At 31.3% G+C, this 24,194-nt stretch overlaps 2 protein-coding genes across 2 annotated transcripts; one reads left to right on the top strand and one right to left on the bottom strand.

The window, feature by feature from the left end:
• Positions 1-459: 459 nt before the first annotated feature.
• On the bottom strand, positions 460-11,769 carry LOC134715559 (rab9 effector protein with kelch motifs-like). The gene is made up of 8 exons (XM_063577800.1): positions 11,430-11,769; positions 9,034-9,186; positions 8,010-8,155; positions 5,017-5,098; positions 3,601-3,753; positions 3,018-3,170; positions 1,930-2,103; positions 460-603 (listed from the first exon to the last, which is right to left on the bottom strand). The coding sequence occupies exons 1-8, from the start codon at positions 11,647-11,649 to the stop codon at positions 542-544; spliced, it is 1,143 nt and encodes a 380-aa protein (XP_063433870.1). The 5' UTR covers positions 11,650-11,769; the 3' UTR covers positions 460-541.
• A 2,431-nt stretch (positions 11,770-14,200) lies between these two features.
• Positions 14,201-15,510, top strand: LOC134715558 (uncharacterized). The gene has a single exon (XM_063577799.1). It carries the CDS (start codon positions 14,205-14,207, stop codon positions 15,333-15,335), a length of 1,131 nt encoding a protein of 376 aa, XP_063433869.1. The 5' UTR covers positions 14,201-14,204; the 3' UTR covers positions 15,336-15,510.
• Positions 15,511-24,194: the final 8,684 nt, after the last annotated feature.

Here is a 24,194-nt window from a genome sequence, read left to right as displayed (position 1 = left end):
CTTGTAGATGTCTTTTGTTTGTGTTGTTTGTGTTGTTGGGTTTTTGTTTTATAGACACACATATCTGTTTTATTCATTATGGTCATAAAAAAGTATGTCAATTACAAAAAGTGAAAAACACAGCATATGCATGCATGTGTGATACCAAAAACGAACTTGATATTTTTGGTCTCATTTCATAACATTTACTGTTAATGCTTAATTCATGGAAAAAAAGTTCTACAGATTTTTTTATTTAAATTTAAAAGTTTTTGACCTCTGATATATGCTTGTGACGATATAAAATGTAAAATTGTCAGCGCTGAGTACCAATATATAAGGATTTAACATCCAGTTTATAATTACTTTGTGTAGGAAAAATTAATTTGTTAATGTCATACCAGAATTTACTTTTTATAATTATTTCACAAAAAATATATCCTCAGCAACATGGAAATAACTAAAATAAATCACAAGGAAAGGTATTCAGATCATTTTAATATTGCAGGGAAATTGTATAACAAATAGTATAAAAATTAAATAATAGTTAAAATGTCTTCTGCTATGATGTTGATTCTGCATGTCCATTAGTTGCTTTTGTGCCTTCACCTTTCATGAAATTGTCTGAAATCAAAAATATATGTATCATAAAATATATAATTGAAATTTGGCAACAACAAAAATTTTAAATAATTCTTTTAGAACTTGATATCCCCAAAAATCCAGGATGTCCTACCAGAGAGAAGGTAACCTGACAAAAAATATAAGTTCTGTTTAGAACTTGATATCCCAAAAAATCCAGGATGTCCTACCAGAGAGAAGGTAACCTGACAAAAAATATAAATTCTGTTTAGAACTTAATATCCCAAAAAATCCAGGATGTCCTACCAGAGAGAAGGTAACCTGACAAAAAATATAAGTTCTGGAGTCAAGTCAGTAATATGAAAATTGAATGATATTGGAACTTATATTCTGAAGGAATTTATATTCTCTAATTTTTGTGCTATTTTCACATTTCCTGACCGGTGTGAGAAAAATATTTCTCCTCACTAGTGAAAAATCTGTTCTAGGGAAATGATTAGTCAAAATTTGATTATGACGTCAAAATGTTTTGTTTTCTTCTCAATTTTCCTATTGTGACGTCATGAAAAAAGGCGACCTTGCCTGATGATATCGCATATAAGGAGCACAATTTTCTGAAAATCTTTGAAAAAGAACGATAAAAAGTATTAGAGAAACAGATTCCGACACTATAACTCGTGTATTACGATATTTCTCCACTACTGACAGTTAAATTTTATTATTTAAAGGGCTCAAATATAAGTTCTGGAGTCAAGTCAGTAATATGAAAATTGAATGATATTGGAACTTATATTCTGAAGGAATTTATATTTCATGACATCCCAAGTCAGGAGTCTGTGTTTCAGTGATTGTCTTTGGTTTATGTCGGTCATATTTGTTTTTCTGTAAACTGTTTTGTTAAAAATTAGGCTGTTAATTTTCTAAATTGATTTGTTTCATATTTTTCATGTCAGGCCTTTTACAGCTGACTACCATATATGGTATGGGTTTTTCATTGTTGTAGGTCTTACCTACTTCTTTAACTTAGGTGGATAGTGGTCTCATGGGCAATCATACCAAGCAATTTTCCTTTTTTAAATAGAGCACTGCTCAAATATAGTTAAAAGATTTGGTGGTGGAATCTGTTTTTGTAATGATTTTCAGCCAAATAAAAAAATATGTTCTGCCTAAGTGACGTCAACAGACAGGCATGGTCTCCTTTTTTCTGATATCACAATAAGAATCTCAGAGGAAAACAAGACAATATGATGTCATAATCAAGTTTTGGCAATAGAAGAAATGGGATCAAACTAATCACATGCTAATAACAAAAAAAACAGGTCAGGAAAGGGACAAGTCCAGTAAGAATTAGAGGATAACAATAATTACCTATACTTGCAACATATGTATCATTGAAAAATGTTTGGCACTGCATAATTTCTGGATTAAAATCTGTTGTTCCACCAAATAAGACGAGCTTGTCATCTATAACACCTGCAGAATGTTGTCCACGCCCTTTTGGTAAATCTCCAGTAGCTTTTGGTTGTAACCACTCCATTGTTTCTGCAAAAAAAAATAATTTAAGGCTAAATAATGTTTGACCCATCATTTTAAGGGTACATGTTTTACATTTGCAACCAGCTGTAACACTATTACTAAGAAATAAGTTTAACACTTATATGGCACAACATTTAGTTGTTACTGATGTAGCTTTGAAATTTCATCTCATCACCATTAATTGGGTAATAATATTTATTCAAAGATGCAATTATTGTTTACTACTGCTAACTGAAAAAATAGTTTTTCTTTAAAATCCTTCTACAAAATCCGCTTCAATGGATGCAAATGAATCATGATCTGTCAATATTTATGGTACTAGGACTAACATCACGATACCCAAATTGTACTGAATACCTAAATTGCACCTACTCAACAAAAAGAGCTGAAATTCTTAAAAGGTTTCTTTGAGACTAAATAATTTGTTTTTTGATTATTTGATATAATAAATTGGTGTACCTATACAATAAACAAGGATACTGCTACAAAATAAACACAGAACGGTAATCTTTGTCTTGATCATAAAAAAATACTGTGAAAATAGGTGCATTATGGGGACCGTCATGTTATAGAACAAATATCTAATCAATTTGTCCAGGCAATCACAGTACAGACAAGTGTCTAAAAGCTGACCTTTTGAAGTATTTTATATGCTCTAAGTCTACCACTTCCACAAAATTTGCTAAAACAAATCTGGATGTTTAACTGCTATTTCACCATTCTGTTTTTGTCAAGTGGGAACACTGATTACTCTAAGATGGAATTTGCTAAATCTTGGTGAATTTGTATTTTGAAATACTTTTATACATGTATTCCTCAAATTTTAATTTCATGGAATTTAAGGACAAATATTGACCCTTTCCAAACCTAATGCTTTTCAGAATTTTAAAATGTTAACATTTCCACACTTTGCTATTTACCTGTGTCAAATATATGTAGATCAGCAAAGTGTTGATTTTGTTCACCTCTGCCTCCCATTACCACTACTCTATTACCAATTGCAGTTGTTGTGTGAAAGGAACGTGGCTCTGGTTGTCTCCCTTTAACTTTACATTCCTTCCATTTCCATGTTTCTGTTTGAGTAATAATTTCATTTAAATACAAATACAAATGTACCAGTAAATATTTGTCATTTAAAAAAAATAATATTTTCAGAAGCTTTCCATACAAATGACTTTTTAACCACAATTTCAGCTGTCAAACAGTAGTTTCCTGTACAAAATTGGAAAACAGCAAATAATTAAGACTAGTCTTACAAAATAGAACTGCTTACAAGATTAATTCTGTTATTTTACACACAATAATAATACATATATGTTTGTAGATTTCCGTGAACACGCTATGACCTAAAAATCCATGATTTGATCGATAATAAGACATGAATCAATTAAAATTCCATATCTTATACCAATTAACAAGTAATCAGAAACATAGATTAAACCTTTGAACTGGCATTACTGTTCTTCCTGTTAATATAATACTACCATGATCAGAGCAACTTACCAGTACTAAATACATGTAAATCATTTCGTCTACATTGTGTATCTCTTCCACCAAATATGACTAGATCTGTACCAACAGCACACATACCATGGGCTGCTCTTGCTGTAGGAACTCCAAGGTTTTTCTGCATGGGTTGAGACCACTTCTTATTTACTGTATTTAAAGATATTTTTAAAAGAAATAAAAATATGTCTATGTATATATATATATATATATATAAATCTGTTGTAGAGTTGTCACTGGTTTAGACATAGATATAGGAAGATGTGGTGCGAGTGCCAATAAGATAACTCTCCATCCAAATAACAATTTAAAAAAGTAAACCATTATATGTCAATGTACGGCCTTCAACACGGAGCCTTGGCTTACACCGAAAAACAAGATATATAAAGGACCCCAAAATTACTAGTGTAACCATTCAAACAGGAAAACCAAGGGTCTTATCTATATAAAAAAATAAAAAATAAAAAATATATGTATCAATAAACTGTTATCACAGAGTTATGTCTCGCTTTCTGTAATTGATAATGCAAATGTCGAAATTAAAATAGTAACACTTAGGCAAATATTCAAAGTTGATGAACCATGACTGAACAATCTTCATGGAAATGAGACATGCCAATGGTTATATAACTGCTTACCAAATATCATTAACTTACAACTAGTGGTTCCCCATAAACTGACCTAATCACAAACTAAAACATGAAAACTTAGCAAAAGTTTCAAAGTCAATAGACCATAACTAAGGGGTCTGGGTAAAATAATCTCCATGGTCATGAGATGTGCCAACTCATTTACAACTGCATACCAAATATCTTTGACTTACCAATAGTGGTTCATCATAAACTAGACCTTATCACAAACTAATACATTGTTGACGCTGACGCCAGAAACAGCATACCCATGTCTCGCTTTTTGACTTCGTCAAGGGAGACAATATTTGTTAATTATAAATAAAATTATATATTTTTTCATTGTTTTAATGCTATTTTTTTTTAAAAGCTACCATCATTCAAATTTTTTATTCTGTTGTATACCCAACATCTCTTAATTCATAAGGGGAACATTCTGTGTAATATGTGTAATACAGCTTACAGTTTCAGATTGAATTTACATTTATTTTCTTACCTCTTGTACAAAACATTTTTTGAAAAACTAGAAATCTAAAGACACATTTCAGGTGTGAACTTATATAAATAAATAAACAGTTTATACAAACTAAAGATGATCAAACTGCTGCCTAATTTCCAAACAAGACAGATGAGGAATTCGCATGTAACCAATCAACATTCTTTGGAATATGTGAGATGTTAAACAGGCCTCTAACCAAGGCTTCCAAAAACTATTTGAGCCAGCCAGACATTTTATTTCTGATTCTGATTTTTATCCCTAGAGGCTCTAACATAAGATAAATACCTGTATCAAAGACAAACAAATCGTTAAACCATCCAAAAGAAGCACTTCCATCTGGTAATTCATCTTCTCCCTCTTCCTCGGACTGAAATATTTAATGGAAGTTTATAAAAATACAAATACATTACAGCTTAGGTGGATTTTGCTTTCTCCACCTACCGACAGTGGGATTCGACACCAGGTGGGCAAAGTTTTTACCTTGTTAAGGGCATACGATACAGTTTTGATCCCGTATTTACATTTTGATAAAAAATTCCATATAGACTATTTTTTACCTGATTAGATCAAATATGTAATAAAAGATATACCTTCATGTCCTACTTTTTAGGTAAAATAAGGTCTAAATTTTTTATATTTGTTTCAAAAGGAAGACATAACTTTTTTGTTTTGAAAGATAAACACAAATAGTTTTTTGTTAAATAATTTGTAATTTTGTAATTTCTGTATTTACAAAGTATCCAAAAAATTTATACATTTTTTAATCAGAAATAACTCATATTTATCAAATGTTCATGAATGTAGCAAAAAAAAAGATTTTTGCTATATATATTTATCAAATTAAAAAAAAATGCACTATTTACGTTTCCATGAAATTTGGCACACATAATCTTCTTGCATAATCAAACCAATTGGCAATTAAAAAGGAGGGGCCAATGAACTTATTTTCAAGTTAAATAAGTTTGAATGATAAAAATCAGTCAAAAACCTGAATCTTTTCCTGATAAGTCATAGTTTGGTGTCGCGAAAATAACAATTAACATTACCAACGTCATTACCTCCCCTGTAACTGTATTGTATGCCCTTGAATAAAAAAAACTTGCAAGTACAATCAATTGAAAAACAGAGAAGCATTTGTAATCTAAGATATTTTACAAAAAATAACAAGTCCTTATTGCTGATTAATGTAAAATTTTGGGAATCTGCATGCATATAAGAACAGGAGAAGAACAACCTATGCTCCTCTGAGCTGCAAAGTGATTAATTGGTCCCAACATACCAAGATACTTTGGATGGAAAAATAATAAGTCATGGTTAAACCACAATTGTATCAGGACTTTCTTCAAAGCCTTACAGTCAGAATTAAAGTGCTCACATGAAGGTGAAGGTTGCATTTATTTTGCAGATGGAACAACAATGTAAAAATAAACATTGCATTGAAAAACATGCATGGGTTCAAATAAAGTTGTGGACAATGGAAGATAACTCCAGTACTAAATATTACTGTTGTATTCACATATATATATTTGATATCTTTTAGCCCACATAATTGTATGAAAAGCAAACACATTTTTATAGTTCGTTCTTATGTTGTACTGTAAAACCACTGTCCCAGGTTAGGGGAGGGTTGGGAACAAGGTAACATGTTCAACCCGCCACATTATTTATGTATGTGCCTGTCCCATGTCAGGAGCCTGTAATTCAGTGGTTGTGGTTTGTTTATGTGTTACATATTTATTTTTCATTCATTTTTTTTTTTATAGATGAGGCCATTAGTTTTCTTGTTTGAATTGTTTTACATTGTCATTTCAGGGCCTTTTATAGCTGACTTTGCATTATAGGTTTTGCTAATTGTTGAAGGCTGTACAGAGATCTATAGTTGTTAATTTCTGTGTCATTTTGGTCTCTTGTGGAGAGTTGCCTTATTGGCATTTATACCACATCTTCTTTTATACAATCTGTAAGTCAACATTAAACTCTTATGTAACAACATATGAGATCAGCATCTAAATGCATTATGAAGGACAGTCTTGACAACTGTTGGATTGTAGGACGGTCAGGGGTATTATTATATGAACCAGTTACTAAGGGGAAAAGTCCTAAAATGTGTACAAGGAGTTAAATGAACAGCACAGTATATCCAAATAGAATAGTAGTTTTACTTAGTTGTTTTGCAAGCTTATAACATTATTTGTCCACTGAATGAAAGAAAATACAGTTTGCATTTGATATATTTTCAAATTTAAAAAAAAACCAATTTCGACCAAGAAGACTAACTTCTAGATCTAGCATATTTTTGTGTCTTTTAAAATGCTAGTTTCTCTTAGGTCTTTTATTAGTTTTTCACTCCATGTGTGGATTTACACGATTATATAATGACTTTTCAATTTCAATATGATTAAATAATCAAAGAGCTGAAGAGCTCTAAGGGGAAAGACGGCCATTGGCCATTGTTTCCTTCTGTATTTTTTTGGAAAAGGGGGAAAGGGGGGGTTCCTTTGATAGTCTACATTTGTAATTGTTGTTTTAATGTAATTTCGTTTCCTTCATTAAGAATTCATCATGGAGTCAATTTGGAAGAGAATTGCACCTTCTCAATCAAAACATTTCATTAAAGATAAAAGTTGATTATATAAAATTCAACTGAATTCTATCATTTAACAACTACTTCTTCACTTTCAGGGATCAGACAATGCTAGCAGTGGTGGATCAGACAATGCTAGCAGTGATGGATCAGACAATGCTAGCAGTGGTGGATCAGACAATGCTAGCAGTGGTGGATCAGACAATGCTAGCAGTGATGGATCAGACAATGCTAGCAGTGATGGATCAGACAATGCTAGCAGTGATGGATCAGACAATGCTAGCAGTGATGGATCAGACAATGCTAGCAGTGGTGGATCCAAACATTTTCATAAAAAGGGAAGAGGATCCACTGACTGCCAAAGAGGGGGCTGCACCAGTCATGCTTCAATGATTTCCTAAACTATCAACCAAATTTTTCACACCAAAGGGGATCAAAGGGGAATCCCTGTCTCCCCCCCATTATTCCCCTCTGGCTAGGTTCTGTTCTGATAACAATTAATCAATCAATCAATGAAATGTATTCATCCAAAGTTTTTACAGATCAAATATATTTCATTCTGTTTGGTTGATCGTCAGTGACCCTTTTCTGATATTCTTTTTGGTGGGTTTATAATAATCCAAAATGATAATCCTGTTAATCCTCTTTATCTGTATTTCTTAAATAGAGTAGTAAGAAAAAAATGTGATCGTACATCATATATATCTAAATCTGCCTCAGCTGACTTTGGTCCAAATCCACCAAAATAATAAATGTTGGTTCCTATAGCAACACCTCCTACTTTGTCTCTCTGTGCTGGAGGTGTACCTGTGGTTTGTATTTCTGACCAAGTTTTATTTTCTGAAAAAGACAGGCAACATACATGTATATGACATAGATGACATTTTAAAAACATTATTCTCTACAACTTAAGCATGTTAATATAAAACACAAACATGTGCTATTTGTGTTTATTTTTGGTTTGAGTCAGCCTCAATCTGGTGTTTGTATGGTCTATTGTAATTTGTACTGTCCAATATTGTATGTGATTCATGAACACCTTTTTGTGTATTATACATGTTATATGATACCTTTTTTCAGTATTCAGTGATCCTTGTACTATTGTACACCATTGTGTGTATCATACATGTAACTATTTGTTATATGATATACCTTTTTCAGTATTCATGTGATCCTGTACAAAATTTTGAGTATCCATGATGAAGCACTAGTCATGCAATATATACAACAAAACTATTAACACTAAATGTCTTGACAAGACAGTTTCAACCCCAATACATTATATATTTTGATATACATGTATGTTCTATTTACTTGTATATGTTGTGTTGTGTTAATTTTCTGTTTTAGCCATCCAAGATCAATGTATGGCTCACAATGAAGGAAACATTACGATTATAACTGTTATAACTGTATTATTTAAGGAATGACTGTAATATTTTTTCTGTCTATGAAGAAATAACATAAAAAATTTTGGTGCATAGCGTAGCCGGTTATTTAACAGTGTGCACCAATTTTTTTTTACGTTATTTTGAATAGACAGAAAAAATATTACAGTCATTTCTTATAATTTAATTCTAAATTCCATTTAAACCGTAGAAAACCATGATAAACCTTCATGATGTCACGGTCACATGACTAAATTATGTCTATGGGTTCATAACAAAATTACGTCAGCCAATCAGAAGACGTGTTACATCCAAAATTAAATTATTTACCAATATCATACTCATGCATAACATCAAACCAGCCTGACATGTGACTTAGACCACCAAACAAATACAACTTTTTCCCAACAGCAACCAGACTTGCAGTGGCCCTTGGTGATGGTACAGTTCCTCTGACTTCAATTTTCTCCCATTTCATTGAGCCTGTTACAAAAAAAATGTTGTAAATGATGAATCAATTCAAGAATTTTGATGACTTTAAATATTGTGGTGAAAATCTTAAGATTGTATTATAATATGTGTAACGGTAAATTATGTCCGATAGTAAAATTTGTCCGCTAAACTTTTTTCCTAGTAAATCAAGTCCATGTCCATTAGTTTACTTGGAATATAAGTCCTAGGACAAATTTTCCTAGGAAAATAAGTTCATAGCTAGTAAAATATGTCTGGCACTTATTTTCCTTGGAAAAATTGTCCCAAGACTTGTTTTTCTAATAGTTTTATTATACATGTATCATAAAAATATTTAAAATACAAAAAATTTTTTTTTTAGTTAAAATAGAAAAATGTCCTTATTTTTTCCAATAAAAACAAAGGACATTTCCTTTATAACCTAATTAAAACATTAATATTGAATATTTATAACTTATAACAATAAACTTATAGAATAAATGACATGGACATTTTTACATAGGAATACTAATGACATGGACATACAAAATGTAATTTCCTAGAAAAATTAGTCTGGGGACATAAATTTTATTAAAAAAAATTGATGAAATAATTGAGAATGGAAATGGGGAATGTGTCAAAGAGACAACAACCCGACCAAATAAAAAAACAACAGCAGAAGGTCACCAACAGGTCTTCATTGTAGCGAGAAATTCCAGCACCCAGAGGCTTCCTTCAGCTGGCCCCTAAACAAATATATGCACAACTCTTTAACAATATTAAAACATGACATTTGTATTCACCTTTTGTAATTAAGGGCATAAACATTTTAACCTAAACTATTAATGACATGGACATGATTCCCTAGAAAAATTAGTATGGAGAATTTTTTTGGTTAAAAATATTGATACATCACTGTTTCGTTTCGTCTTTAACAATATTTAAACATATTACATTCATATTCATCTTTTAAAATTAAGGGCATGGACATTTTAACCTAGGAATATTAATGACATGAACATAAATTCCTATGATTAATAGTCTGGGGACATAAATAAAATTTTATCAAAAATATAACTATGCAACTCTTAGAATTTCCATGGTTTAAATGTAATTAAATTTATTATAGGATTTTATAGAACAAGATTACCTAGGAAAATTAGTCTGGGGACATATATTACTAACATCAGACTTATATACTAATAAATTCTGTAACCATGAACTTATTATACTAGTAATATTTGTCCGCCCAGACATATTTTACCAGAAAAAATTTATCACTTACAAATGTACACTATCACCCTAAACAACTGTAACACAAGATTTCAACACTTTAAATGAGTTTTCTCAGAAAATATCATACCTTTCTAGTGATATATCGCAATGAATCTCTACAATTTCTCATTTTTCATTCTCCATCCGTTGACATTTCATTATAAATTGCGATGTGGGTACGCATAGCCTACGAATGGCAATTTGACTATTCGTACCACCATGCTGGCACTCGCACACAGCGTCCTTAATCTAAAGACTAAAGTAGGAAAACGAAAACCAAATTAAAGATGTACCTACACTACGGATGTACAGATCGAGAGACAGACAAAGGTAAGCCTTAATGACCCTCGGCTATGGCAGGGGCATAAAATATTAACTAGTACGTATACTGTTTCTCTAGTAAAAATATGTGTATCAATAGTAATAAATTTCCTGTCAGCCTGTTTAATCTACTTTGACTCTTTCTCTTTGTGTAACCGGAGAGCACGTATCTACTCTACAAATTCATATCGTCACCACCAGGATTCTAACCCCGGTCGTCTGGGTGACAGTCAGTGCGTTAACCAACTGAGCCAAAGAATCAATTCCCTAGCTCAGTTGATTAAAACTGGCTATATATGTTCTACCTGTACTGAGGGGAAGCAACCCCGCTACACTATTCCCCCACCACAAGAGTCATCATATCTTTATATACGACTCTTAACAACACAAACCCTGGCTATACTCCAGATAACCATCGTGGATGTTTTAGTTGGGCGCCAAATGTAACGGGAGAGCATGTATCTACTCTACAAATTCATATCGTCACCACCGGGATTCCAACCCCGGTCATCTGGGTGACAGTCAGTGCATTAACCAACTGAGCCAAAGAATCGATTCCCTAGCTCAGTTGATTAAAACTAGCTATATATGTTCTACCTGTACTGAGGGGAAGCAACCCCGCTACATTTGATATCCCATTTAAAGATCGTAAAAACTTTTATAAAAAGTAAATATTTTACCTGTATCGAATGCAAGAAGATCATTTGATTCGTGTGGTTCTATTTCTGATTGTAAATGTAAAACACCACCAAAAACAAACAGGGTTTTTTCATAACCACAACAACATTGTCCTTCTCTAGCAGGGAATGCATTTGTTTTTTCTGCATTTTTCCATGTAATGTTTATGCTGTTTGGTAGAGATTCTGAATATGAAACATTCTGACTTGTTTCGTTTCCCATTGTTGAATCATATGTTGATAAACAATTTTTAATAGTAAAATTATCCTTTCCCGCGTAATCTGGTTTATAAGGAGAGCAAGGTGTGCAAATGTGATCTTATTCGTAAACCAGTATAAAATAACCGGATGTGATCAAAACAGCTGATCAAGCAAAAAGAAAACAAAGGATTAAAAGTTAATTTTCAATCTTTTGATATTTCGGTCATTTGACCCAATTTGGAAATAAAAATGAACTTAAAAATGCCTTTAATTATAACGGACATAGCGAAAAACGGCCAAAACTAGGAAATACGAATGGTTACTGGTTTCTTTTTTTCTCACCACAGAAAATGAGCTAAAGTAGAAATGCTCAGTTTAAACCAGTCGAAGAGAGAATGGAAAATGGCTGAAAACTAAGGCACTTCCATCACTCAACAAGTTCTCAGTAATATAGGTAGATACGGAGTGTTTCTCCAGGTTTAAATATTTATTTACATTTAATCTTCACATTCATTTGGAAAATAGTCAGGTGTGAACACTAAATGAGTGTCACCGAGGTTAAAAATAATTATTATGAAATAAGTTTTCCCACTTTTCCTGGAAAGTCCCTGATTCTTTATTTTAAGATGGCATCGTAGTGTATGCATTTCATCTTTTAAAGAAAATTTAATTCAAGTTACAATGTATAGGACTGAACTTTATTGATGATCGATACAGTTATATAACCCCTTATACATGTTAAAGACTAATTTCATCATGAATTTATATAACCTGCTCACTGCCACTGGCACTGCTTGACAACATAACCGGGCTCAAGTAAGTTAGCGACTTGGTCAAAGAAGACACTCAATCACCTGTCACATTGCTTTGCCTGACTGTCAGAAGCGATATCTAGTCGTACCAGTGTCCTCAAATTTTACTAAGTCAAAAATTATAGAATAGAATATTTTTATTTCCCAAATTACAGGGCCCATAAAAGGCATAAAATCAGATACAATTGATTTATTTAATTGGTAGCAACAACAATAATAGAGGCATATACATATATATTTGGAATATAAGCATTGGTCAGAATCAAGCTAAAAAACACATATGAATTGTGAATGAAAAATAATAAAATTACAAAATATATAGCTAGTTGCTTTCAAATTCATCATCTGCCAATATACATTGTACATAGTGATACCTGTTTGCAATAAAGATTGGGGAAAATAAACGAATTTAAATACACAAGGCCAAACATTAAATATTATTGATTCCCCAATCATGGCAAGAAAAAAGACACCACTGGAAGATTTTTATTGTTAAAATCCAGAGATATGTTTGTTTGTTGTTTGGGGTTCTCTTTATCATGTATTTACATGTATTAATCATGTTAATGATGTAAATCTGTTCTAATAAACTTCTATGCAGTAAGTGTTGAATGTACATTTCTAACCATACATGTAAGTACTGATCTAGTGGTGGTGCATGTCGCAATTTCAAGATGTAATTTGTTTGAAACATGGCCATATCACACATAATCACTGGCAAACCACACATTGAACAATGTTATTAACTGCTTCCCAGCTATTTCATGTATTTGGCAGTATTGATGGAGCAAGCGCAAAATCTGAGATTTGTCTTCTTGGGGACTGTAGCTTTGTGAAGTACAAATGTAGCACATTTTAAACCTGATTCAGCTCATCTATCATGGAGAGGGTTTAGGGGACAAAGTCCAGACAAAAAAACTCTTTTCAGCATTTATATAGATGCAAATTTGCACATTGGGTGTACACAAAACAGAAAAGTTACTGGTAATTTTATCATGATAAATATATATACGTGGTACATGTAGATGATTTACCATGGGCTGGGGATGTGATTTTTTTCTAAATTTTTTCCATTTCCCATTGAATAATTCAGCTTGAATATTGTGTTCAAACTTGCCCCAATGGTTCAGGGTTCCATCTCTCATGCACTCTGTGAAACATTTTGTTTTCATTTCTCTGAATTTCTCTAGACTATTGAACATGCAATTTGTCTAATAGTGTGTTTTATTGTCTGTCATTAATAGTTGTCTTTGCTATTCATAGAAGTATAATTTTATGGACAATGAAAATCTTATATTTGTTTGTGAACTTCAAAATACTGCTCATTTACAAGCCTCCAGGGAGTAAATCTTGAAGGTACATGTACATGTAAGCACAGTTACTTAAATTATATGTACATCTGTGTACAAAAGGTTGTTTAGTTTCAATACTGAGCCAACAGGTGCCAACCTTCATCCTAACCTGAAATAGTATTAATACATTACAACATAGAAACCCACACACTAAAAATTATACAATTTATTATTTTTATATATACAGTGAAACCTGTTTAAACCAAACTTCTTCAGGACTTAAGATTTTGTTTGATTTTGGCTGATGTTTGGGTTTATCAGGTTCACAACGCATACACTATGATATGACAGTGCTTGAGAACATGTTTGCTTTATACAGGTTTTCGGTTTATGCAGGATTTGGTTTAGCCAGGCTTCACTGTAATTATTTGATACAGCAATGTAACTTCCAATTTATTTTCACAGGTTGATTGATGGCTGAGAGGAGAAGTTTAAGAATAAGAGGAAGCAGAAAATATGACAACATCTTATTAGACGAACCTATTCTTACCAATGAATATTTTACCTTTAATGCACTGCCAGTAGACTGCAAATTAAAGGTTTTTTCCTACTTGGACCACATAGAGAAAGGCTGTATTTTAACAGTATGTAAAGAATGGTATCACCTCCTCCTTCATCCAAGTGTTTGGGACCAACTGTCCATATGGAACTTCCCAGTGACATGCCTTCCGTCACAAGTTGTTCATGAAAGAGTTGAAAACTGTTACTCATGCTATAAGAAACGGGTTCATCTTTTTTGCAAGTTCATTTTATGTACTAAACCTCGGCCAAAACGTTTTGAATTTAAGTTCAACATTGGAGAATGTTCAAGTGGTTACTTAAATCTTGTGGAATCATTAATGATAAATCTCAATTATCGTGAATGTAAAGTTTGCTCTTTAAACTGGAAAGAAACACCATGCCGGCCTTACTGGATACCACCGGACGACGACAAAGAAAACGATATAATGTATAGACATCGTTTAAGAGCAAGATATTTTGTTAACATGTTTGACCTTTTTACTAAAAAGGCAACTGCTATACGGACGCTAGTAATGCCATTTGATTGGTGTTCCAGAAGTGTGAAGTGTTTGACAAGATTGAAAAACATTCATAGTTTAGTTCTTGAGAAATACTTTGTATTTCAATGTCTTGACCAAAAAATGTTGACAGAAGTTTTAGCAGGGCTTCCTGCTCTACGCAGATTTATGTTAGAAGTTTGGACACCAAGTGGACCAACTCTATCACTTTACTCAGTATCTTCAAACTCAGTGGCTTATTTTGATATCTCTCAGAGTAGAGGATTCTATCTAAAGACAATTGACATGCCACGATTAGAAAAGTTTCGTATATTGAGACATCCATGGAATGGACCATTGGTCACTTCAGATAAAATCAACATCCCCTGCCTTTACAGAATATTGGTGTCTGGAGCTCCAAATCTTTGTACAATCAATGACCACTACTTAGAACCAGAGTGGCGGGAGTTCTGTTACCCTAGGCTTGATGAAGTTCTACGCTCTGTTTGCTCTTGTAAACAACACAAAACTGGATGGGCAATGTAAAAGTGTTCAAAAATTGTGATCACTTGACTAATGTACATTTTAATAACAAAATATATTCTTTGTCATGAAAGTTAAATACTTATTGTAACTTAATCAAAACATACAATTTTGCTGTATATAATAGTAACTGCTTAGTCATAAATTGTAATCTGGTTTTGATATTTTCAGAAAGACTTTTTATACGACCGCAAATTTTGAAAAAATTTTCGTCGTATATTGCTATCACGTTGGCGTCGTCGTCATCGTCGTCGTCGTCGTCGTCGTCGTCGTCCGAATACTTTTAGTTTTCGCACTCTAACTTTAGTAAAAGTGAATAGAAATCTTTGAAATTTAAACACAAGGTTTATGACCACAAAATGAAGGTTGGTATTGATTTTGGGAGTTTTGGTCCCAACATTTTAGGAATTAGGGGCCAAAAAGGGCCCAAATAAGCATTTTCTTGGTTTTCGCACTATAACTTTAGTTTAAGTAAATAGAAATCTATGAAATTTTGACACAAGGTTTATGACCACAAAAACAAGGTTGGGATTGATTTTGGGAGTTTTGGTTTCAACAGTTTAGGAATTAGGGGCCAAAAAAGGGCCGAAATAAGCATTATTCTTGGTTTTTGCACAATAACTTTAGTTTAAGTAAATAGAAATCAATGAAATTTAAACACAATGTTTATGACCACAAAAGGAAGATTGGTATTAATTTTGGGAGTGTCGGTCCCAACAGTTTAGGAATAAGGGGCCAAAAAGGGACCCAAATAAGCATTATTCTTGGTTTTCACACCATAACGTTAGTATAAGTAAATAGAAATCTATGAAATTTAAACACAAGATTTATGACCATAAAAGGAAGGTTGGTATTGATTTTGGGAGTTTTGGTCCCAACAGTTTAGGAAAAAGGGGCCCAAAGGGTCCAAAATTAAACTTTGTTTGATTTCATCAAAATTGAATAATTGGGGTTCTTTGATATGCCGAATCTAACTGTGTATGTAGATTCTTAACTTTTGGTCCTGTTTTCAAATTGGTCTACATTAAGGTCCAAAGGGTCCAAAATTAAACTTAGTTTGATTTTGACCAAAAATGAATCGGTTGGGTTCTTTGATATGTTGAATCTAAAAATGTACTTAGATTCTTGATTATTGGCCCAGTTTTCAAGTTGGTCCAAATCTGGGTCCAAAATTAAACTTTATTTGATTTCATCAAAAATTGAATAAATGGGGTTCTTTGATATGCCAAATCTAACTGTGTATGTAGATTCTTCATTTTTGGTCCCGTTTTCAAATTTGCCTACATTAAGGTCCAAAGGGTCCAAAATTAAACTAAGTTTGATTTTAACAAAAATTAAATTCTTGGGCCTCATTGATATGCTGAATCTAAACATGTACTTATATTTTTGATTATGGGCCCAGTTTTCAAGTTGGTCCAAATCAGGATCTAAAATTATTATATTAAGTATTGTGCAATAGCAAGTCTTTTCAATTGCACAGTGTTGTGCAATGGCAAGAAATATCTAATTTCACAATATTGTGAAATAGCCAAATTTTTTTTAATTAGAGTTATCTTTCTTTGTCCAGAATAGTAAGCAAGAAATATCTTATTGCAAGATTTTTTTTTAATTGGAGTTATCTTTCTTTGTCCAGAATCAACTTAAATCTTTGTTATATATAATATACAATGTATATTCACTTTTTACTACCAACTGATAAATTTAGATAATCTTTACCATTCAGTGATAACAAGCAGTTTTTTTACATCTTAATATTTCATGATGTATTTAAGTGAGTAGTTATTGTTGCAATCTCCATTAGAATATTTTAATTGAGATTAGTTTTGAAATTTCATAAATAAAAAGATATTTTCTTCAAACATTTTTTTGAGAGGATTAATATTCAACAGCATAGTGAATTGCTCTAAGAGAAAACAAAAATTTTAAGTTCATTAGAACACATTCATTCTGTGTCAGAAACCTATGCTGTGTCAACTATTAAATCACAATCCAAATTTAGAGCTGAATCCAGCTTGAATGTTGTGTCCATACTTGCCCCAACCGTTCAGGGTTCAACCTCTGCGGTCGTATAAAGCTACGCCCTGCGGAGCATCTGGTTAGTTTGGCAATGAAGAAAGATTACAGCTGATCAGTATGCATTTAATTTGTACAAAATGCATATATGATATTTATAATTATATATATTAAAAGAGTTGAACGACTTTGGTCTCATAATTCACATAATTTTTCAAAAGACAAACAAGTATAAATCAAAATACAATGAGCAAAATCTTACAATAATAATTATATAAATTCTTTGAAATGAATAAGTATTTGTAATCTTACTGCTGATTTGTACAGCAATAGTCAGAGATTGCTTTGATGTGTGACATTTTTTTAAGAAATTGGTAAGGTCCAATACACACAAAATTTTACAGTTGGTGGTTAGATGTCAGAACAAACTTTGAATAAAATGGGTTTTTACCCTCTTTAATGTATTTTTGTTAATTTTTCCTCTTAAATTACATCTAAATTAACATCTTCTTAACTATCTAATTTCTGGTATAATTAAGCATTCATAAATATCCATCAGTTTAAAAATAAACTTATCTTGCAAAGATGAATATGTTATTGTTTGTTACTAAGTTACAGTTATGCATTTGAGTGCTGTTATGTTTAAGAAGTTCAAGTGCCATACTATTTTATGATGTAAATTTTTAATAGTTAGTGATCATGTATATAATTAAGTGGTTTATTAAGTAGTTGTTAATGTTAGGTCTTGACAAATCTTGTTTTGTGAGATGCAATAAAACTTAAATATAGATGTTTATTTACATTTGCATGTTCACTCAATGTAATGATTTGATTGTAGTTGATATTTTTTTAATTTATTTACCTTATTGGTAATAATAAAAAAAGATTTGCAATTATTATAAAACATAATTTTATATTGTAAAATTTGAATTTCTAATATCAAGTTTATCATATTCCAGTTCATGCACAGATTTTATTTTTGAACTTATCTTATTTGTCAAGTCATTTGCATCAAAACTGTTGAAATCAAAAATCATTATCATTAAACATCACTGCAACAGTTGTTTAACATCACTGTTTTATCATAAGAAAAAACAAATCTTTAAGATTTAAAACCTTTTTTACCCATCATTCTTTATTTAAATATAGAATGAAAATCCATGCTGAAATGTCCTGAAAGCTGAAATTTCTTCAAAGGGAGATTAATCTGTTAATAGACCAATTATATATATAAAGTACATGTAAGTATATAAATGGATTCACATATTATTTGAAGGACCAGCCCTTAGAAAAAGTTTTTTTTGTGAAAAAGTTAATTTACATTGTAAGACATCTACATGTTTTTGAAATTGCTTTGAAAATTATATGTTAGTTTCTATTAGTTTTTTTTTCATGTTGATAGAATATAAAATTATAGTTATCCTAGTTTGTCTTAGTTTCTATATATTGTTTATTATGTGTGATATTTTTATGTTATGATGTGAGGGAACAAAAAGGAAAATGTTTCTTCTTAACTGTTTAAATGGCATTGGGACCTTGATTGTACTATTTAAGTGATTGTTGATAAGATGGTGACCAAAACAATTCATTTCTTTTCATTTGATGAACTCCAAAATATATTGAAATTTTTCATTTATTTGGTAGAATATACAGATATTAAGGAATATTGAAAATTCTTAATATTCTTTATAATACAGTTTTATACATAAAGCTCCATGAATATTTTTGTTCCATTTTTATATGACTGCAAATTTATTTTGTTTCATATAATGCTATGATGTCGTCTGCGTCATCATCGTCCCCCAGAGACACATTTGGTTTCAGTAAATGGATCTCTATGAAATTTTTGAAGAAGGTTCAATACCACAAAAGAAAAGTTGATTTTGGGGATGATGGTTTCAATTCTTTAGGAATAATGGGTCCAAAACATTTCAGGATAATAACTTCCCAAAGTCCAAGGTGTCGTGAGCAACTGGTTTAGGTAGTCAGAAATTTTCACTTGCACCTGCAATATGAGATGTGATTATAATCATAAGTGTAAAAGATTTTTATTGTTTTGGTCAAATATGTAAATGATCTCAGATTTTATGTGTTTACATGTGTTGTATTACTATTATTTGATTATTATAAGTGATTTTTACATTTCCATTATCGTTTTTTATGTTTCCTAATTGTCACTCATACAAGTCTCTATTATTTTGAAATCCAAAGTAGTGTTAAATGCAGTTTTCTAAGATTGCTTTATGCTTTGGAATTAGACATTGTAAATTGGCTTAAGTGCTATTGTCATGCCATGCTTTACTACATACTGCCCTTTATGTCCAATGACTTGTGTGTCTCCAGGGACATAATAGTCTCAAATATATAAGAAAGAAAACAGGGACTATTTTTGAAAATATTAAAGATATATACATTTATGTTGTAGAAAAAAGTATTTACTACAAATTATGGAATGTCATAAAAATCAAGGGATGAATAAGCAAATTTCTGATGAACCCAGTCTCATCTTCAATAATATAAAACTTAACATTTATCTAAATTTATTGTTTTAGGAGTATCTTTTGAAATCACTTTTATCCAAGTAGGTTTATAGGCAAGGGACAAGACTAAATAAAATGTAAAATGTTTTGATTTAAGATTTTTTATCTGATCAGGAAATAAATTGAGCATTGAAAACTTTTAACAATACATTATATTTTGATTTTCAATATTGAGTGAACAAGGGCTCACCAAATACTTCTTGCATTTTAGCAAATGTTTAGTGTGCAGCAGTAAAGTCAGGAGCCTTTATGATACTCTATACAAGTACATATTTTTCACAGTCGAAAGATATTTTCAAACAGTATAATCTTCTAAATTTTTAGACCTTAATCTACATTTATAATTAAATTATTTACATGTACATGTATATATAAATGGCCTACGCAAATAATAAATAATAAATAAATTTTATTTTATTATTGTCACATACTGATTGAACATTATACAATGACATAATAAATATATACATTAAAACAATCAGTACCCAGCCATAAGATAAGCTTATGAGACACATATGTAGTATCATATCTTGCCCATTGAAAGTTGTGTTTACTGGTTTTTCAAAGCTGTGTAATTTAACTTTTTCTGAGAGATTGTTCATGCATTCATTTAGAATCATTTCTTCATTTGGGAGAGTTACAATATCTACATGTAAATTGAAAAAGTCTTCATATCGATGAACAAGGATGCTAATTATGTATATATTTATCCATTAATTTATTGACACAAATATATATATGTCATCATAAATATCTTCAACTAAAAATTCGATTTAATATTGTACAACAGTAAAAGAGTAGTTATATACATTTTTACTGGATAGCCACATATAATTTCCATTTTTGTTTTTAAATAATTGTTTCATGTAACAAAATTAATATTTTTCAAATACTATAGATAATGAAAAATCTGTAAAGATTAAATTACAGCTAATATCAGATTTTAGCCAAAACAATTAAGTTTTTTTTATTGTTTGTATTTTTACTATGAATGAATCTCATCTTTTATATGATAATTAGATATATTGTAGAATTAATTAAACCGTTCCAGTCTCTTTCTAATTCCATTTCTATTACAATTCTGGCTTTCCTATTTACATGATTTATACTTCTTTTAAAAGCTGGTAATTTTAATTTTGTATGCCCGTCTAACTTCCATCTATGCTCCTTTCTTAAAATTTATTTCATAGTTCAGAAGACTGTTTTCTTAACTTCAACAGGTCCTTTCTTGTAGGGTAGGTTTGTATACACATATTAGCTTTATTTTAAAATGATAAATACATAAAAGTATTAGTGATGATGATAATTTCATAAAGATATTTTGTAGATGTACATGTATTATTTTTGTAACTCTCACAGACACATCTTATTAAAAAAAAGATACACATTTTTCAAATAAGTTTTGTTTTTACAATTGGAAATGTTTCTTACGGGAAGTTATGTGGCCACTCTTTGTTATGTTTATTTTTATTTTATACAGTGAATGACTGAAATATTTTTTGAATGTTTATAATTGAAAAATCATTATTTTAATTTTTGAAAGCTATTCACTTTACCAAATGTGGTTTTGAAAAAGCAAATTTTCAAGACAATTTTATCTTGAGTTGTAGACTTGTAGTACAACAATATTTTGATTTTTTTTTAAGGTACATATATTGGAATTATATGTATAAATAGCAGTTAAATCAAATTGTTTAAACAGTTATAAGATTTTTATAAACCTTTTAGTTCCTATCTGTTCATACAATATGAGAAAATGTCATCCTTTAATATTTGTTTACATTTCTTTCAAATTGGTCAAAATATGATTCTGATTAAAGTTAATCTTATTCAAATTGACTCTTGTTAATTACCGTGTCTGCCTCTATATTCTGTTAAAATGTTGGATTTGTTTTTATACACTTAAACTTTTGTCACTTGTGAGTTGCATATTTATAATAAAAAAAAAGATGTGGTATGATTACCAATGAGACAACTGTCCACAAGAGACCACAATGACACAGAAATAAACAACTATAGGTACAAATATTTAGACTATTTTCTGTATAGTAAGGGAGCTACCATTTGATATTTATGGGGGGGCTAGGATGAAAAATTTTATCCTGCCTTTTTTTTTAGCTGTAATCTCTGATCTGCCTTTTTATTTTTCACTCTGTTCCGTCCTGCCTTTTTTTTCAGTTTATCTTGACTTTTTTACCATAATTGTCGTCCTGACTTCCCCCCCCCCCCCCATAAAAATCAAATGGTAGCTCCTTAATCATAGAGTTAAATATTGTTCCAAATGAGACAATTGGAACTCCCAGTCCAGCTTGGGTATACTACTGTGAAATCAAAATTGGAACATTTTGGAACTGGCACTGCATTTATATACAACAGCAAAAAGGTCATTTATTGGTATCACAAATTCATCTTCGAAGATATATGGTTTCTGGACAATAACTTAGTATAATAAAATAGAAATCTATGAAAATTAAACACATGGATTATAACAAGAAAAGGAAGGTTAGATTGATTTTAGGGGCTATGGTCCTAACAGTGTAGAAATTAAGGGACAAAAAGTGACCCAAATAAGATTTTTTCTTGTTTCCAGACAATTACTTGTGGAAAGGTAAATTAACCTCTCTGAAATTATACGACAAGGTTCCATACAAGAAAAGGATGGTTAGGATTGGCTTTGAGGGGTTATGGCTAACATCCTTTAGGAATTAGAGAAAACAAGGGTGTCCTGGTTAATGGAAAATTACTCTTTTTTTTTCTTTAAGTTTGGATTTAATTTACCTCACTGACACTGCTTTTAAATATTTAATGGGTAATTATGGTTGCAAACCCCATTGGAAATTTGATGATTTGAGATTTTGACCATATTTTTGGGGAAAGAATTAATTTTTTTTGAAAAAAAGGGGTGGAAGGAATTATAGGGGGGTTATTAAAAGTTAAAAAAAAGGTGGGATGTGGGGGTCAATTCTCTCAAGCATAGTATATTGCACAAAAGCAAAAAAAAAAAGGGGGGTAAACTTTTTTTTTATGGGGGGGAGCAAATTTGCTACAGCATGGTGTAGTGCACAATAGCAAAAAACATTTAATGTAAATTCAAATCAAATTACCAATTCTTAGTTCTTTGGCTACAGTTATTCTGTGTCAGAAACCTATTATGTGTCAAATATTTATTTAAGAAATAATTGACGCAAGCTATATTTTATTGTAGTTTTAACATTGGTAGGCATTATATTCGTGATCATTTTTGCCTGAGCGATAGTGAGGGCTGAAATAACAGGAATACAATGTCAATAGCTTGCATTAATTATTTTGATTGTGATTAGGAAAATTAATTTCTATGTCCGATGTGTAGAGCGTTTGTGTAGGCCCTTCCATGAACCTCCCTTTTTTGTATGTAAACAAGCAAACGACTGGCAATGTGATTTTCAGAGAGAGGAGTTTTGAAGAGCCAGCACGAACTGTTGTCGTATATAGGTCAAATATGTCAATTTTGAAAGGCAACTCATTACAGTAATAATAAATGAATTAGTAACAACATTTGCATCATTTAACAGTTTGGAATTAAGTTAATGAAATATTTTAAATGCATGACAATTTGGTAAAATTCATTTTTTTGCAGTAGTCAATATACTCATATGCAAACACATTTTATTGGATTAAGAGCATGGATTTATTCACAAAGCAAAAGAAGCACGTCATACTAGAATAATTACAATCAAAATTCAGACCTGTATCCAGCGCGAATATTGTGTCCATTTTGCCCCAACTGTTCAGGGTTGGACCTCTGCAGTCGTATCCAGCTGCACTCTGCGAAGCAATTTAAATATATTTGGTTTGGCCATTACAGGACAGGGTGCGAACACAAGACCTTGAGGGGGACACGCTACCATGACACCAAAAAGGGACAAATGTATAGTGCATGATATAGAATAAAAGCAGACATCACACTGTTCAAAGAAAAACGAACAGGAAAGACCATCCCCTTATTGTCTACACCGATATTTTTCATTCTGAATAAAATCTCTTTGTTAAATTTCGGCACATTTAAAAAAGAATGTGTCCCTAGTACACGGATGTCCCATCCGCACTATAATTTATTTTTCTATGTTCAATGGACCGTGAAAATGAGGGGGGGGGGGTCTAATCTGGCATTAGAATTAGAAAGATTATATCAAGGAAGATGTGTTTTAAATTTCAAGTTGATTGGTCTTCAACTTCATCAAAAACTACCTCGACCAAAAACTTTAACCTGAAGCTGGACAGACGAACGGATGCACAGACCAGATCACATTATTCCTATAAATGGGGCATA

The sequence above is a fragment of the Mytilus trossulus genome, chromosome 4 (assembly GCF_036588685.1).
Source record: "Mytilus trossulus isolate FHL-02 chromosome 4, PNRI_Mtr1.1.1.hap1, whole genome shotgun sequence".
Lineage (NCBI taxonomy): Eukaryota > Metazoa > Mollusca > Bivalvia > Mytilida > Mytilidae > Mytilus > Mytilus trossulus.
This window is presented reverse-complemented; position numbering and strand designations above follow the sequence as displayed.